The sequence below is a fragment of the Strongylocentrotus purpuratus genome, unplaced genomic scaffold (assembly GCF_000002235.5).
Source record: "Strongylocentrotus purpuratus isolate Spur 01 unplaced genomic scaffold, Spur_5.0 spur5_scaffold_15, whole genome shotgun sequence".
In the NCBI taxonomy this organism is placed as follows: Eukaryota; Metazoa; Echinodermata; class Echinoidea; order Camarodonta; family Strongylocentrotidae; genus Strongylocentrotus; species Strongylocentrotus purpuratus.
Window position 1 is genome coordinate 22,484,539 of NW_022145600.1, and position 17,207 is coordinate 22,501,745.

General features: G+C 39.1%; 1 protein-coding gene across 1 annotated transcript in view; it reads left to right on the plus strand.

Moving 5' to 3' along the window:
• The window catches only part of LOC592945 (cilia- and flagella-associated protein 58), a 20,953-nt gene continuing 3,746 nt past the window's right edge, over window positions 1-17,207 (plus strand). The window contains 16 exon segments of the mRNA XM_030985837.1: window positions 1-189; window positions 1,165-1,347; window positions 1,349-1,468; window positions 2,185-2,333; window positions 2,935-3,091; window positions 3,899-4,093; window positions 4,859-4,996; window positions 5,865-6,024; window positions 6,858-6,952; window positions 7,363-7,542; window positions 8,166-8,327; window positions 8,900-9,018; window positions 9,686-9,854; window positions 10,890-11,113; window positions 12,014-12,230; window positions 13,823-13,942. Coding sequence (XP_030841697.1) covers window positions 181-189; window positions 1,165-1,347; window positions 1,349-1,468; window positions 2,185-2,333; window positions 2,935-3,091; window positions 3,899-4,093; window positions 4,859-4,996; window positions 5,865-6,024; window positions 6,858-6,952; window positions 7,363-7,542; window positions 8,166-8,327; window positions 8,900-9,018; window positions 9,686-9,854; window positions 10,890-11,113; window positions 12,014-12,230; window positions 13,823-13,942 — 2,397 coding nt within the window. The 5' untranslated portion in view covers window positions 1-180.

The following is a 17,207-nucleotide window of genomic DNA, read 5'->3' on the forward strand; positions in this document are numbered from 1 at the left end:
CAACGTACGGGTGATCATTATAGAAAGCACGTACGGTACTCTGAGTTCGCGGCTGGTTATAACTTATGTTCTGTGTGTGACAACTGTGAAATACCGTGATGAGAACCAAAACAACAACGATATAAAATTAACAAGATTGATGAGAACACCGTGAAATTAAAAGCCTAACCATCACACAATATGACAGACGTAAGTACAATGACGAGTCTTAGCTAACGTTAGAATCTAAGCTTAGATCTAGTAGGCCCTACAGGCAAATTAAGTAAACAACATTTCTACTTGTGTCCTGTGAATGCATGTTTTTCTTTAATTTAATAATTAACCTGGTGATAATTCAGACGAGAGTTGTGTTCTTCTGACCGTCTCTGAATTCTGATTGAAATAACGATTTCGGTGAGACTGAGTGAGTGAGTGAGTCTGTTGATTTTAATTTTGTTGTTCTAGACTAGATATCTAGATTAACAACTATAAGATCCAGAGAGTGTAGGGCCAGGGGGAAGGTAATTGACAAATTATGTCAGTTTTATTTCAAGAATTCCCCATACCGGTGGGGTGCTATACACTGCTGCTAGACTGTCTGTAGGCCTAGATCTAGACAGTTATTGCGTGTTTACAAATTTCGCTGGACTGTCAACAATTAATGCAGGCTTTTATCTGCAGGGGCGCTGGTCCGAGAATATGGTTAAACGCGGACCGTTAACTTCCTGGAAATGAGGATCGTCCGCATTTTCGCTGACGATTCTGATTTCCGATCTGGAAAAACAGAATCCGCAGTGATTTTTTTTGATGCATTTCACATTGACTTTGTACACAGACTTTCACGTTACGAGCGATAAATCCTTGGGAAAACGGACAACTCTCAACATAAAAGTAGACGGTGAACTGGGGGTATATTATTACGTGGAATCTTTTTTCCCCAAAATCCGCAAAGCGCCAAAGAAAGAAAATGTCAGCGAAAATGCGGACAATTTTTTAGGACGCATTTTGTCCACGTTTACAATGATATCCTTGTTTGTGCAGACGATCCTCATTCTCGGACCAGCGCCCCTATCTCTAATCTAGATCTAGTTTAATCAGCATGTTTAGACTCTAGACCCTGTCTAACAGACTTTGTTATATATGATTTTTGTTAATCTTGTTTGATTATTTTTTTCTGTGACCTAGGAAAAGAAACGAGATGAAAGTGCGGGGAAGGATAAGGTGGCCATCGAAGACACCGCTTTTGAGGCCCTGGAGAAGGACTTCCAGGAGGTCCTCAATGAGCTCATGGGCGATAAGAGTCTGGAGAAATTTAGGTCAGAATACGAGAAGCTCCACCGAGCCCTAAAGAAATCCCACGAAAGCGAAAAAACGGCTGATGCATAAATGCAGGGAGCTCAACGCAGAGATTGTGGCCAACTCTGCCAAGGTCTCTACCGCCCTCAAACTCTCACAGGAGGACCAGACAACCATTGCACAATTAAAGAAGGTGAGTGAAACGAGTATGAAAGGAAATATAACGCCTATCTGGCAAGAACAATAGAGCTTAAACAAATTTAGACAGAAAAGACATCATTCAATGGTTTGGTCTTTATATGAAAAATTCAAGATGATATTCTGTCTTACGCTTATACCCTCTCTCTCTGGTACAGCTGTTTACATTCAAGGTTTAAAGATGGATGTACATGTATTCCTTGTTATGTTTCATATCTGTAGCTTATGAACAGAAAATTGTATTTTCAACCGTGTGAAGCCATTGATGTTGCCAATGGGTGGTTCATGAATTTAAGCCTTTGGGAAAAAGAGAAATCGATTCGCAAAGGGTTAAGAGCAGTCGACAAGTAGTCCACTTGAAAACACGTCTGGGGAGTGTTTCACAAAGACTAAGACCGACGTTAAGTAGGACTTAACTATGTCAGGCCATTCATGCCACTGGTTGCTCTCACCATTATGATCTTTAGATAATATTTTTTCCTTCAATAATGAACTATCAAAAGATGCAAATTCTGTAGATTTGTGACCATGATTTGTATGTCCGTGAGAGAAAAATTCCAGTGAATTGTGAGAGCAAACAGTGGCATGAACGGGCTGCCATATTTAAGTCCAACTTAAAGTCCTTGTGAAACACTCCCCTGTTGTGTTACGTAGTTTAGTCAGGTCTGAAAATTAAACATTCACATAATGCATTATTCTTGGGCCCTGTAGGAGATTGAGAAAGCCTGGAAGATGGTCGATGCATCCCAAGAGAAGGAACAGAGAGCCAGGGAGACCATCCAGTCTCTCAAACTAGAGATCACGAACCTCAGTCGTCTGGTGGAGCAGGGTGCAGGACTTACCATGGGTCAAGAACACAGGTCAGTTGGTCAAGCAATCAAACCCATGTCCTCATTGGTCTGGGACTTCCTTTTTTGTTGTTTTCAATTTAATTCTCATTTTTTTAGATGATGAAATTGTTGTTGATAGTGATAGTGATTAATCATGCAGTATCAAGTCTCAGTCTGCCCCAATTGATAAAGTTTTTTTGTGTGAATCTCAAGCGATCAATAACATGGATCCTTTTCATAATCAATTATTGATGATATTGTTTTTGATAATGAAGCTGATGATGTGATGATGATGATAGTGATGATGATCATGAAGAAGAAATAGATGATGATGTTGTTGTTGATAGTGATGATGATGATAATGATTAAAATAGGGTTATATAACCACTTATGAAGAGTTCAATTCCAAAATAAGCTAAATTCATTGTTATAACTTCAGAGAAAAAAAAAATTGTTAACCAGATTTTGTACAGGCGTCTATGGAAAAGTGATATTAGAAGGTGCATTTTTTTCATAATTGCTCCCTAAATTTAGGTAAATAATTTTTTTGAAAGCAGATATATTATATGCTTATAATGATAATTATTATAACGATGTAAACCTCATCCTCTCTGTATCTGTGTAACGACAGTGTAAACGAGCTCCTGAAGGTGAAGGAAGATCTGACCAAGGAGAGAGACGAACAGCTTTCTGAGATTGTCAAGCTCCGAGACAACTTGACCGAAGCCAGCAAGAAGCAGACCAAGGCTGAGGAGGACAGGAATGAAGCTGACAGCAAGATCGCTGAGGTGAGTGTCAGAAAATAAATTCGGACGTGTCATTAATAATAATAATAATTGCGATTTATATAGCGCATAATAATCATCAAAGACAATCCTCTTTACATTGTTACATTCATACAATTTATATTATCACATATAAATTACATATTAGTCCTACATTATTACATACAAATGATAGATAATTGCATTATTAATTACAAATTACAAATTAAATTACACAAATGATATTCCACTACAATAAATGTAATTACTTTGAAAATAGATAAGTTTTGACAGCAGTTGTTTTGACAACATTACAAGTGAGTTATTTTGTTCTTGTTTCTAAAGGTAGAGAATTCCAGGGTGTCATTTAGTGTTATATTCCGTTGTTTCACACAAAACAAACAGAGCCACGGTATAGTCTTTGCTACCCAACAACGGTGCATAAACTGAACAGATTTTAAGCATTATCTCGCTTAGTCGGTGACTTGACATTTGTTTCAGCGAGTGGTGCCCCCAGGCTTACTTCATCAGAGATGTGGCGTGAGCGAGGAAACATGGCATACTGACCCAATGGCCCGAATTCACAAAGGAGGTTCAGACAAAACCTTCGTCTGAAATGCGTCAAAACGCTTCATATGACGCACATAAATCTAGGTTTGTCGACGAACCTCCTTTGCGAATTTGGGCCATTAGGTTAGTATGCCATGTTTCCTCGCCTTCTGTCCCTTCCCATGCCCTCCCAGCAAAAATATCTGAGGTTAGACAATTGCAGGACCTTATACCATGTTCCCCAACATTCTATTTTGTTTGATTCCCTCCCTCCCTCCGCAGCTGAACCAAGACATCCAGGTCCGCAGCAACGAGGCCCAGAGGGAGCAGCGTCGCAAGGAGAAGGTGGACCGGGAGCTCAAACAATCCAAGATGGAGCTGGAACAGAAGACCAACGAGATAAAGGGTATGCAGACCCAGTCCGGACGCTACAAGGATGACATCTCACGTCTGGAGACGCAGCTTAAAGAACAGAAGGTACACACGCTCAAACCTGGGACCCATTTCACAAAGCCTTTTTTCAATGACAAATGACCAAAATCAGTGACAAATCTGACGATAACCAATCAGAAGCAAGGATTTCAGTAGCTTATAACAAAAACTGTCATTTGTCACTGATGACAAGTACTGTGAAAGGCCCCCCCTGATCCTCTGTAATTTGATTGCCTTCCACATTTACCTTATCATATAGCTCCATCTAGAAGACAGTTGAAATTGATTCAACTTTATTATACCTTGATATTCATTGCAAGTATGTACCGGTACTATATAAAAAAAAGATAAGTTTGTAAGTTTGCAAGTACTTGTAGAACTTGCAATCAATCTGTATCGATCACAACTTTTGATATGACTGGGCTGTAATAGTTTTGGGCCCTGGGCAATACATTTATTGAGTAATGTTGCCATGGTAATTAATATTGGTGGCAAAGTTACCATCAGTGGTAAGTTTCATGCGATGCTGGGGCCTTGGTTGACACATTAAAGAAAAAAGTTTTTGTGAAGAAAATCACTGCCAAACTGTTATATCAAAACACATGAATGGAAGCTTAAAGGATGGGAGAAATATCAGCACATCATAGCAAAGTAATGAAAATGGCATATTTTTAAGGAAGGACTGTTAGATCAATTAAATAGGATTCATCAAAATCATCCTCCAGGTCAAACTATATATTAGTATTTTACACATACGGTTAATATTCTTGACATCTAAAGAAAATAAAAACTAATTCTTTTGTTTTGCAGATCCTGTACGAGCGCACCCAGAAGGACACTGACATCCTGAACGCCCGTTTCACCAAGCTGCAGCAAGATTACGAGACCCAGCTTCTCAACTGTGATGGCCTGGCTCAAGAGAATCAACACAGGGTCAATGAACTTAAGGTGAGGTCAATAAACTTTTTCTAAGTTTTTAAAGTATTTTTCTCTAGCACTCTTAAGGATCATTGTACCCTTGTAAACAATACTGAGATTTCTTTGGAGTTCATTCAGTTGCCTAGATTTTTTATGAAAATGTCAATACAACCTACTATCAAATAAAAGAATAAACATTTTTGGATGGTTGGTGTGTATATGTAAGCATTTTTTAGGACATAAATAATGTATTCAACGCTCATATATGCATTTCATTCTTTCAGCTCTTTTTGCATTGATTTAGATCCCTGTGGAAAGAGATACTTAGTGTTCTCTGTCTATCCTCCTGAATACGTAAATACACTGGCTCTTCAGCCATGCTAAATTCATGATGGGACCCTGCACTTTCTTGATTAGACTGGTATCAAATCTTAAGACCCTCCCCATATCCTTCATGTTCCTTATCCAGGAGAAAAATGATGTATTGTCTGGAGCCAGAAGGGTGTTAGCCAGACCTGCCAACCAGTACGATTTAGTCGTATTTAGTACGATTTTTAGAAGCAAATACGACAGTACGATTTTATTAATATTTTGTGTGTGCGTCCGCCATTTTCAATGGCAAAATGTCCATTCTGTCCTGTAAAGTAAAATCCGTGTTTATTTTCAAGAATACAACTTTTGTCAGTAAAATACAACTTTGACACTAAAGAATACAGTTTTTGAACTCCAGAGGTTGGCAGGTCTGGTGTTAGCTCATAAAGGTTAACATAGAGTTAATGCCCTTTTGGCTGTAAACAGACCATATCTTTGAGATATCATTCAAGACAGCACCTTTCCTTGAGTGGACTGGTACCAATTCTCATGTCTATCCTTCTCCTCCCTTGCATTGCTCATACAGGCCAAAGAGGACGAGATAGGGAACCTGAAGGGTGACACCACTCGCCTCACCAAGATGCGGGAGACCATTCAGCGTAAGCTGCGCAACGTGGAGGAGCAGAAGGGAGAGACAGAGCAAGCGAAAGAAACCCTCAAGTCACAGATTGTTGCACTGGAGAGAGGTGGGTCGATCAAATATATGAGAATATGTCTCATTGGATGTGTAAAAAACCAAAACCTATGGAATGTGGGATGCCAATTATTTTGTTTGTATCGCCTGTGTAACTGAGCAAAACATAGCATGGTGTCACTATTTTGGGCTTCATCGTTATCACAGTAGTAGTTGAAGTTGTAGTTGAAGTTGTTGTCCTCATCAACAATCATGCTGTACTCATAATAACTTTTTGAGCTAGGATCACTGAATTCATACTAATACTAGAGTATGAGATAGTATTAACAGCATTCTTAAGCAGTGTTCTCTCATTTTCCATTAATAAAGTCTGTCCAACATTACCATTATTGCTTTCATTAGTGTAAACTTCCGTAACCAAAATTTGCATCCTGAACTGCTGAAAGCATAGTTTATATATAAATGCTGCAGTCACTCCTTTGCGTGATACAGGGGAGACAACGCTTTGCGTTTACCTGGTTTCTTCTTCTTCTTCTTCTAGTCGGGGACAATGATATTTATTAATTAGTGTTCGTATTACCTATGAAGAAAAGCAATGAACAGACAGGAGTCTAGCTAGCTCTTTTTCAGTATCTGTTTTTTTTTCCAGCAATATTGCAAATTCCATAGGGTTAATTTAGGTTTTAGGTTTAGGTTTAAGGTCATAGAATATGTAGCCTAAAACTTGACTCGGTCATTACTGAAATTTTATTTCTTAAGAAAGTTCTTTTCTTCTTAATATAACTGCTCATTACACTTAGTGTTGCTTTTGTTTAAGTTCATGTTAGATGTTTGAACTTAGAGATGACTATTTTTCATACTATCTTATTCTTTTCCCTCTTACAGAGATTGATTCTAACAAGAAACAAACGGAGATGGATCGTAAGGCCATTGACGACTTGGTCCGTGAGAGGGACATCCTCAACAAGAACTTGCTCAAGGTAGGTTCGAACAGCATGGGTCTAGGGGAAACTCAGTTATCAGAGCAAAATGTTTAATTGGTTGTTGGTGATTTTTATTATGGATATCATATGTAGGGCCCACAACTTACAGGGGGCAGATAACCCTCGATCATGAAGAAAGGCCCCACTTTTTAATGATCATTCAGGGCTTATATTCATAAAAACCTTCCTAATCTGTTTAATCTGTATTTTCGTAAGGGGTTTTATTTTTGATAATTGTTACAGGGTTGAAAATCTAATGACACAAAATTGATTTGGCAGTGCATGTGCAAATATCACTTGTAAGTGGCCAGTGTACCACAAACAACAATTCACAAAAAAATTCTGTGAATTCCTTGTAGTGATGGCATAAACCTAATATTTTTTGTGCCAACCTCTTCCCCACACAGGCTGCCAGCGCCACCCAGAAGCAGCTGAACCTGGTCAAGCTGCATGAGCAATCCAAGAAGAACCTGGAGCAGGAGATTGCCAACTACAAGGAGGAAGCCCAGAAGCAGCGTAAAATCATCTACCAGCTGGAGAAGGAGCGTGATCGCTACATCAACGAGGCCAGCGATCTCACCCAGAAGGTAAATTGGCAACGTCATTGAGTGATTTTGATACTCTGTTGGAGATTGTAAAGTCTTGTGTTTGAGCCCTGGTACAAACACTTGTTGTCGAACTGAAAACTCATTGTGCATGAACAATCAAAGTTTAGTCCTTGTTTTAGTTGAATTCATGACACCAGAGATATTCATTTACATGTATCTGATTTTTGTGTACATACATTGATTGATTGATTTGTTAAAGGTCTTTTGTAAAAGCCATGGTGTCATTTTCTTCACTAAGATTATCACAAAATTTCATTCTTGAAATGGTTTTGACCTTTCATCCTGGAATGCTTTTCATTTTTATTATGGATTTTGGAAGTTTCGTACTATCCATTCTTTGAAAAAGCTGCATTTAACAAAAAACTAAAACAAATAGGGGGGGGGGGGACCCTGTGATCATAAAAACCTCATCTGATCTGTTTGTTTGGTACAGTACATAGTTTGATTTTCAAGATCCATATTATATGCCATGTTAGTATTATTTTTCTCCAGATGTTTCTATCAGGTTCTTAGAATTCATATACAGTACCCTAAAATTGCTGAGTTTGACCACAAAAATTGGGAAAAAATTCATTAAGACCATCTCTAATCTCTTTATTCAGGTTCTGCAACACATGGAGGATGTGAAGGTGAGAGAGATGCAGATCTTTGACTACAAGAAGAAGATTGCAGAGGCAGAGACCAAGCTGAAGCAGCAGCAGAACCTCTACGAAGCCGTCAGGAGCGACCGTAACCTCTACAGCAAGAACCTCATCGAATCACAGGTAAGGTAGATCAAGCGTTTAGGCAGTATAATGAGTTAAACACCAATCACGAGTACTGTTAGAGAGTAGAGAGTGTATCCATGTAAATAGAATGGTTCTTGATGATCAAAGAGTAGAATATTGTTTTTTATTGGGATAAAAGCTACAAATATATGTAGTGTTCTAGAGATTGGGGCTCATGAAGAAGATGGATAAGGAAAAGATGAATTAGGGGAAGAAAAGAAGGGGGAGTAGAAAAAAATGATGAGAAACGAGAAGGATCAAATAGAAAAAAGATGCAACAACTGTTAGTAAAGAAGAAGATGATGAAAGGTTGAGGGATAGATGAAGATAAACTAAGCTAAGCTAAGCTGTCATTGTGTCCCTAAGGACGTGGGTTCCACAAACATATTTAAACCATTTTTTGAGCAATTCTATCTGCCTTCTGGAAGGTGCTGCCTACTGAAAGATTGGGAGTAAATAAATGTAGAAGACCTATCATGACACCTTACGGAGTCTTCTCAAATCCATACCAACGGGATGAAATCAGGCATTAATAGTTCATTTCATTTTGCCTCTCTCTCTCTACCCAGGATGAGATCACCGAGATGAAGAGGAAGCTGAAGATCATGAACCACCAGATCGACCAGCTGAAAGAGGAGATCACAGCCAAGGAGGCTGCCCTTGTCAAGGAACATCTTGATCACCAGAGGTACGAAACAAATTAAAACATTTATGACAGCTGTTTGCGACGATATAGACGTGAAATCATAGTTGTAGTGCCCGCCGGTATACAAAGACCACCTTGTGTTTCCTTTGAAATTTTCTTCATGTAAATTACCGTCAAAGGGGACTTGTATAAAATAGAGTATCTGACTGAAACACTATTTATATTACTTGTTTCTGCTGTATCCGGACCTTTAAGAATCTTTGTTCACCGGTATAAAGTAATATTTAAACTCTTGACAGGATGTCAAATACTAGCCATTAAAATAGAAGTTACGATGTACTTGTTGCTATACACTAGGATTCAGATTAGTCTTTGACTTATAAATATACCTTGAGTTGAGCAATTGGTCTCTTTAGCTATAGGTATGTGAAAGCTCACAAACTGGAAGATTTATTCTTGCTGCACCTTAAAACGCAACTTTGCTCATGACCTATGATTGATATGTCAAACAAGAGATAGAAAGAAAGAAAGAAAGATTACAGACATTCCTTTTCAGGACTCCCCAATCCTCCCCCCTCTCTCATATGGTGCAACTGTAAGCCTATCTCCATCACCATGCAAGCCAATACTTATAAGCAGTATCTAAGAGATATTACGGTTTTCTGACAGAGACTCGCTCTAATTTTAATTAATTGATTGTCTTTTCCAGGGTTGAGAAAGAGAAAGAAGCCCTGAAGGCAGAGCTACAGCGTATGAAGCAGCAGGCTTCAGAGAGCAAGGCTTACATCGAGGCTCAGGAGGCAGAGGAGAGGAAGCTCCTCAAGATCATCTCCGAGGCTGATGCTGAGAGGCTCAGGCAGAAGAAAGAATTGGACCAGGTAATGTAGTGCAAGATACAGTCAAACCTGTCTTCAGCGACCACCAAAGAGAAACACAAAAAGCGGTCTTTGTAGACAGGTTCCTTTAGTACATGCTTCAATGAGAAACCATTTTTAAGGGAAACAACAAATGTGGTCCTTGTAGACAGGTGGTCTTTGTAGACAGGTGGTCACTAAAGCAGTTTTGACTGTTATTACATCACTACCTGTGTTAGCGACCACCTATCCACAAAGGCAGCCTGTCTATAGTGGTCACTTATTTGTTTTCCTTGGGTTGCCTTTATGGAAAAGTTTCACTGTTCATCCAATAGTTAGGGAATAAGTGAATCAAAATACTAGTCACCGCACTTTTAATTGGTCATTAAAGCACAGTGTTGGTCCAGATAATTTAAATCAACATGCAAGATAGATGTGGTTTATTTCTTGGTATCAGGGGCATCAAAATAATTTATGAATAAGTATACGTTGTTCTGTACCTTGTCCGTTGAAATCACCCTTGTGAACCTATAGCTAGAGTAGGTCGAGTCATGAAACTTAATTGTGTTCGACAGACCTAGTCTAACGTTAGGTCTAGTCTTGGTCTATGCATCAAACTTGCATTCATAGGTCTTGTCTCAGGAAAGAACCATCTTATTCACGCTGCACTGTCTATACCCACACGGTTGCAATGCACTGTTTCTAAATACTGTCTTGATGTCGTAATAATGATCATTACTCATTATTAGCAATTTGTTTGTACAAAGAATATCAAGCAGTAAATCATCTAAACAGGAAGATCCTTATTTAGTCAACTGATTGTCCCATCATCGAGCTCTCGAAGCCCAGAAGCACCGCGAGGGGATTTGTAGATAGGACGAGCTTCGATGATGTGATTCATATAGTTAGGATCTTTCCACCAGCACAGTTTGTCGATGAATCAGGCAATATTTTTAGCAATAGAGGGGAAAAACACTCTGTGTTTCTTACTGTATTACTCCAAGATCACAAAGTGATCCAGTCTTGTGACAATATCTTCAAACCGCTTTTCCCCACCAGGTCATCAGCGAGCGTGACATCCTGGGCACCCAGCTGGTGCGTCGCAACGACGAGCTGGCCCTGCTCTACGAGAAGATCAAGATCCAGCACTCCACCCTGGGCAAGGGAGAGCTCCAGTACCGCCAGCGTCTGGAGGACATCAGGCTCCTTAAGCTTGAGATCAAGAAGCTCCGCAGGGAGAAGAACATCCTCAACAAGAATGTGGCCAATGTCGACGACCTCAGGTACGACGTCCGCAGAGGATGACAAACTTTTAATGATTTCCCTTTTATTCTTATTTCATACTAATTCATTTAATGTACGTTGTATTTTACCTTGACATTCTTTATGTATATTGAAATCTTTTGCATGTTTTTTAAAATAAAGAGCGAATAAAGAATGAACTTGAATCAGCAGAGTGCTCACCAGGGTACACATGCACCCCATACTTATTAATTCTCGGAGGAGATTAGATAGTAGACGGTAAACACTTGGACAATTATAAGTTACTGTCAAGAGGCGTCTCCTGCTTTTTCAATCACTAGTTCTTGTACCGACCCCTCTATAGCACAAGAACTGATCGCAATTGAAGAGGATACAGATTGAGATTGAAAATCAGTGTAACATATTATGTTGATATGGCAGATTAAACTGCAAAGAGAAGTGTTGGGTGATATCTTTTATAGTTGCCTAATCCATTGATTTTGATATGAAATGCTCTGTAGAGTCTGATCAGAAAGGCAGAGTTGTTCTTCAAATCTAGTGATGCCAGGAGCAAATGCTGCATCACTCTTAATAGGATGTTGCAGACGCTATGCCAAATACATACATATTACAGATAACCCACTCTCTGATTTATGCTATAAATCAGAAGATATTTAAAAGCCCGCTATACTACTTGTAGCTTCTTGCTCCCTCTATATAAAAATCAATGCCTGATCGGTGACCATTGGTCCCCCATGATCCTCTTTTTCATCTGTTAATTGAGACCTGATCTGATGAGATAACCACCTGTCCAGTGACCTTGTAGTGTGGTCTAATACCTCTTGTACCATAGTACAGATGGGCTTTAAGGAATGGAAGATTCAGCTGCAAACAGATACTAATTATTTCAAAAACTTTTTTTGTGTGGTTTCTCCATGCAGGCGTGAAGTGTACCACCTGCAGCGTGAGCTCCTGCGTGAGCGCACCCGCTGCAAGGCCCTGGAGGAAGAGCTGGAGAACCCCATGAACATCCACCGCTGGAGGAAGCTGGAGGGCTCCGACCCAAGCACCTACGAGATGATCCAGAAGATACAGACCCTGCAGAAGAGGCTCATCCAAAAGACGGAGGAGGTGGTTGAGAAGGAGCTCCTCATTCAGGTAAGCAATTACAGACGCGCTCTCTCTCTCAAGTGATCTACAAAACAGAAATAAGACTTTTCCGTTACGTTGAGCGTGTTAGCCATTCCTCTGATCGGTCGTTGTACGTGTGGTGCGAGTAATTTTTTTTTTTTTTATGGTCAGTTTTTATTCTTTTCTCTCTTGAAACAAATTATAATCATAGTACAAATTACAATCATCATATGTAACTCTCACTGCAAATGTGATGACATTATAAATCAGTATAAATTTTTGTCTTACAAACGGCTTCAAAAGAAACTTACATAGTTAGTTCCTATACATCATATTTGAAACAAAAATTCATATTTTCAAAGAAAACATATGCAGTTGTATAATCCCAAATTTTTTGTTTTAACAATGTAGCAACTTATACTTCTCTTTATACTGTTGTCCTGAGAGAAAAGTTTTCTCTTTTTGTTAACCCTACCCTACCCGACCTCTCCCTTATCCCCCTCCCCCCCCCCTCTTAACCGGTGGACGACTGGCTCTGGGTTCCATTAATAATGCCGTACCAGATCGATCGCATGTACCGATGAAATTCAACTAAATAAAGTCTGTTTAATATAATAAAGTCTGTTTAATATGTATGAACAAGCACAAGACAAAATTGCCGAGACTCAGAGTCTGCTATATTGGAAATATAACATGAAAATTGCAACACGGCTGTCTCATTTGGGAAATATAACATGACAATGGCAACACGGCTGTCTCATATTGGGAAATATAGACCTAACATGAAAATGGCAACACGGCTGTCTCATATACTGGTATATGGGAAATATAACATGAAAATGGCAACACGCGGCTGTCTCATAATATGGGAAATATAACATGAAAATGGCAACACGCGGCTGTCTCATAATATGGGAAATATAACATGAAAATGGCAACACGGCTGTCTCATACTGTTATATTAGAAATGGCAACACGGCTGTCTCATACTGTTATATTGGAAATGGCAACACGGCTGTCGCACCACACGTACAACGACCTTCCTTAACGGACCAATCAGAGGAATGGCTAACACGCTCAACGTAACGGGAAGTGAAATAAGGGCCACCATTGCCTTCGAGGCAGGAAATAGGGGGGGGGGGACTATCTTTACTATTACTATAAAATACATGGTTGCTGATTAAAGAGTGATGCGGGGGGGGGGGGGGGGATGCCTGTCCCTGGAAATATTTGAATTGCCCCCCCCCCCCCCCCCCATCAACATCCTTGAATTTGATATTCCCCAGGTCATGTTTAGAAATTGCCACCCCCTGCTTCATGCTAGATCCTCACTGAAATACAGGCTGTTTTTTAAATTTATTCTAGTGATATTCAAAATCAATTCAGCCCACAAAAAAATATGTAATATCATGTAATACACTGATATGAATACTTAGGTTATTTTTCATTTCATTATAAGGCTCTGCCTGGCATATACTTGAAATTTATAATGATTTGCACAGCATTTGAAGGAGATTGAAAGTGATGAGTCCTATTGATAAGAGTTGCTGACATGAAATTGAATGGTCTGGGATTATTCATGATAAAATAAACTCTGACCTGGCTGATTTGTATAACAGGAGAAGGAGAAGTTATACGTGGAGCTGAAGCACATCCTAGCCCGCCAGCCAGGACCAGAGGTGGCTGAACAGCTTCAGATCTACCAACAGACACTCAAAGACAAGACCAAACAGCTCAAGGTAAAATAATGGACATATTTTTCAACCCTTACAGAAAAAAGATGGTACTACCACGGTACTTCCATGTTGCAGACAGTACTACCATGGCTCAATATACCTGTATGTAGAGTGGACGGTGGACGGACCTCAAGTCATGCTTTAGAGACAGGACAGTTGATATAGTTTATTATAGTTTTTTACTCATCTTGGACTTATATGACCATCATCTTTTCATCGCATAGAACAATCTGGAGATAATGCACAGTTTTCAGTAGAAACAGAAAACGGTATTTTGAGCAGAAACCAGTTCCTGAAATCTGACATCGAGTGCAAAACTGTAAGTTCAGCCCCACATACTTTATTTCGTGTATATCCACAGCGATAAGAGAACCTCATTATGCCACCCAAGCTCCGCCCAGCTAGCAATAAAAAAGCCAAAGCCACAGGCAAAATCCAGTCTGCCAGCCAAGGACAAATGCCAACACCTAAACGTCCTTTTAACGCTCATGAGGGGGTAAACCAAGAGGTAATAAGGCAGCAAGGTATGACAGCCACCACAAGCAGAGATGAATCATCGAAGGACAAGGGGGTCTTCATAAATTTTGATGATCTCTCTGACCAGCTAGGGGACATGAATTACGGAGGTGATGGTAATATGGCACAGGTTATAACCAGTGCAGTGGAGGCAGCAATTAAAACTGCAATACCAGCCATTGTTCAAGCAGTGAGAGATGCTTTTATGGTCAATGTAAAAGAATCTGTCAATCCTGTGATCCTGCGGTCACAATTTCGCATGGATGAGATGGAGCAGGAAACAAAAAGAGAAAATCTGCGCATTAGCGGCTTAGCAGAAAATGGTGAAGAAGAAGAAGGCGAAGAGTCTGAAGATGACCTAATAAGAAAGGTCATTGGATTGGCAAAAGCAGTGGATGTTGAAATTCAACCATCTGACATCTCGTCCTGTTATCGTATAGGGAAGTGGTCACCAGATAAGGAGAAGATTCGTCAGTCTGTTGTGCGCTTCACAACAAGGAGGAGGAGGGATGCCCTGTACCAGGCACGTTTTGGTCTGAAAGACAAGGACAACTTCACGAGGGTGTATGTGAATGAGGACCTAACCAGGCTGAGGTACTCGGTGATGATGGCGGCCAAAAAGATAGATGGAGTCAAGAGTGTGGCGACAAGGTCAGGAACAATTGTCTGCAAGATGGATGATGGCGATTTTAAAACAATTCGCAACCCTGATGACCTTTTTGATCTTGGACTTGATGATATGGATTACGCTCGCTTCAAGCTATTTGTCATTGCTTGATTTTCTTTTTATCTGAGTAATTTTAAGTCATTAATAGAAAAATGACTTTAAAATGGAGGACAATGAACTCAATCTGTGTCTTAGTTCACACAAATTAACTCCTGTTAATTTTGATGATGTTCTGCAAACCAAAACTGAAAATGCATTTTCTCTTACACATGTCAATATCAGATCTTTGAATAGAAATATAGAAAACCTAAAACTGTTATACGAATGTAGTATCAAATCAAAATTTGATATAATATGTTTATCTGAAGTGTGGAGCGTACCAGACACATCCATCTTGGGCATACAAGGCTATACTTTAGAGGTGAAATGCCGCAATCATACTTTAAGAGGTGGAGGTGTTGGTGCATACATTCACTCTTCCCTTAAATACAGGCTTTTGGGAAATTTTGAAGTAGCACATGCTGAATCACTTTGGTTGGAAGTAGTAATTAATGAAAAGAAGATCATTATTGGTGTCATCTATCGCAAGCCAAATACAGATATTCATGAGTTTCAGGATAGTCTGTTAAGTATTGTACATGATCTGAAATTAGACAAAAGTCAATGTGTGCTAACTGGAGACTTCAATATCAATCTTCTAGGCGATGAAATGGCAGCTGATAACTTTCTCACCTCCATGCAATGTATCGGCATGCATCAATTGATTAATTTTCCTACTAGAGTAACGCAACATGGCTTCTCTTTGATTGATCATATATATACCAATATGAATGTTCCCAGTATTCATGCAGGAATAATTGAATCTGACGTTACAGACCACTTTCCGATCTTTACCATTTTTAAGTCTAATATACAATTTAAGAAAAAGTCTTGCCGAGGAAAATTAATGTCTCGTTCTTACAAGAACTATGATGTTACAAAATTCCATGCTGAGCTTGCCAATATAACATGGGAATCAGTTTATGCAGCGGATGATGCTGATCTCGCATACTCCCGTTTTTGTGAAATCATGACAAAAGTGTGTGATGAGCATGCACCAGTTGTAGCTCAACACGGTAAAAGGAGAAAGAACGAACCTAAGAAACCTTGGATTACAAAAGCTATAATGAATTCCATAAAAAAGAAACATACAATGTATTCACAGGTTCTTGCCACCAACCACAATCCTGTCTATTTAACAACATACAAGAAGTACAGGAATATGTTAACTACAATAATCAGAAACTCAAAGAGAAATTACTATAGTAGGATATTCCTTGAAAATAAGGGTGATACTAGCAAAACATGGAAGACTGTAAACGAGATTTTAAGTGGTGGAAACAATTCGTTTAAGCCAACAGTGGTGGATAAATTGTGTGTGAATGATACTGGTACTAATGAAACCCTGTGTAATGAACAAGATATTGCAAATGCATTTAATGACTTCTTTGTTAATGTTGGTCCAAATTTGGCGAATGCCATACCAAACACAAATCGTAATACAGAGAAAGTTTTAGACGATGGTGTAGACAAATCTTTCTTCTGGAAACCAGTTACTGAGACTGAGGTTAACAACCATTTAATAGCCTTGAATGTAAAGAAAGCTAGTGGGTATGATAATATGCCAATCAAGCTGATAAAAGATGCTGTGCACTATGTAACTTCTCCCCTTACATTTATTTTCAATCTGTCTTTCACCTCTGGTAAATTCCCAGATGCCTTTAAAATAGCAAAAGTGACACCTGTTTATAAGAAAGGACCTAAAGATGAAGCAGGAAATTATAGACCTATTTCAGTATTACCTGTTCTTGGGAAGGTTTTTGAAAAAATTGTAAATAATAGGCTTCTTGACTTTCTTGAAAAAAATCATGTATTATATGAGCACCAGTATGGCTTCCGTAAAAAATACAGTACAAAATTGTCAATGATAAATTTAGTTAACACTTTGAGGAATTCAATGGATGAGGGAAGAATCACACTTGGGATATTTGTAGACTTTAAGAAAGCATTTGATACAATTAATCATGATATTTTATACAGCAAACT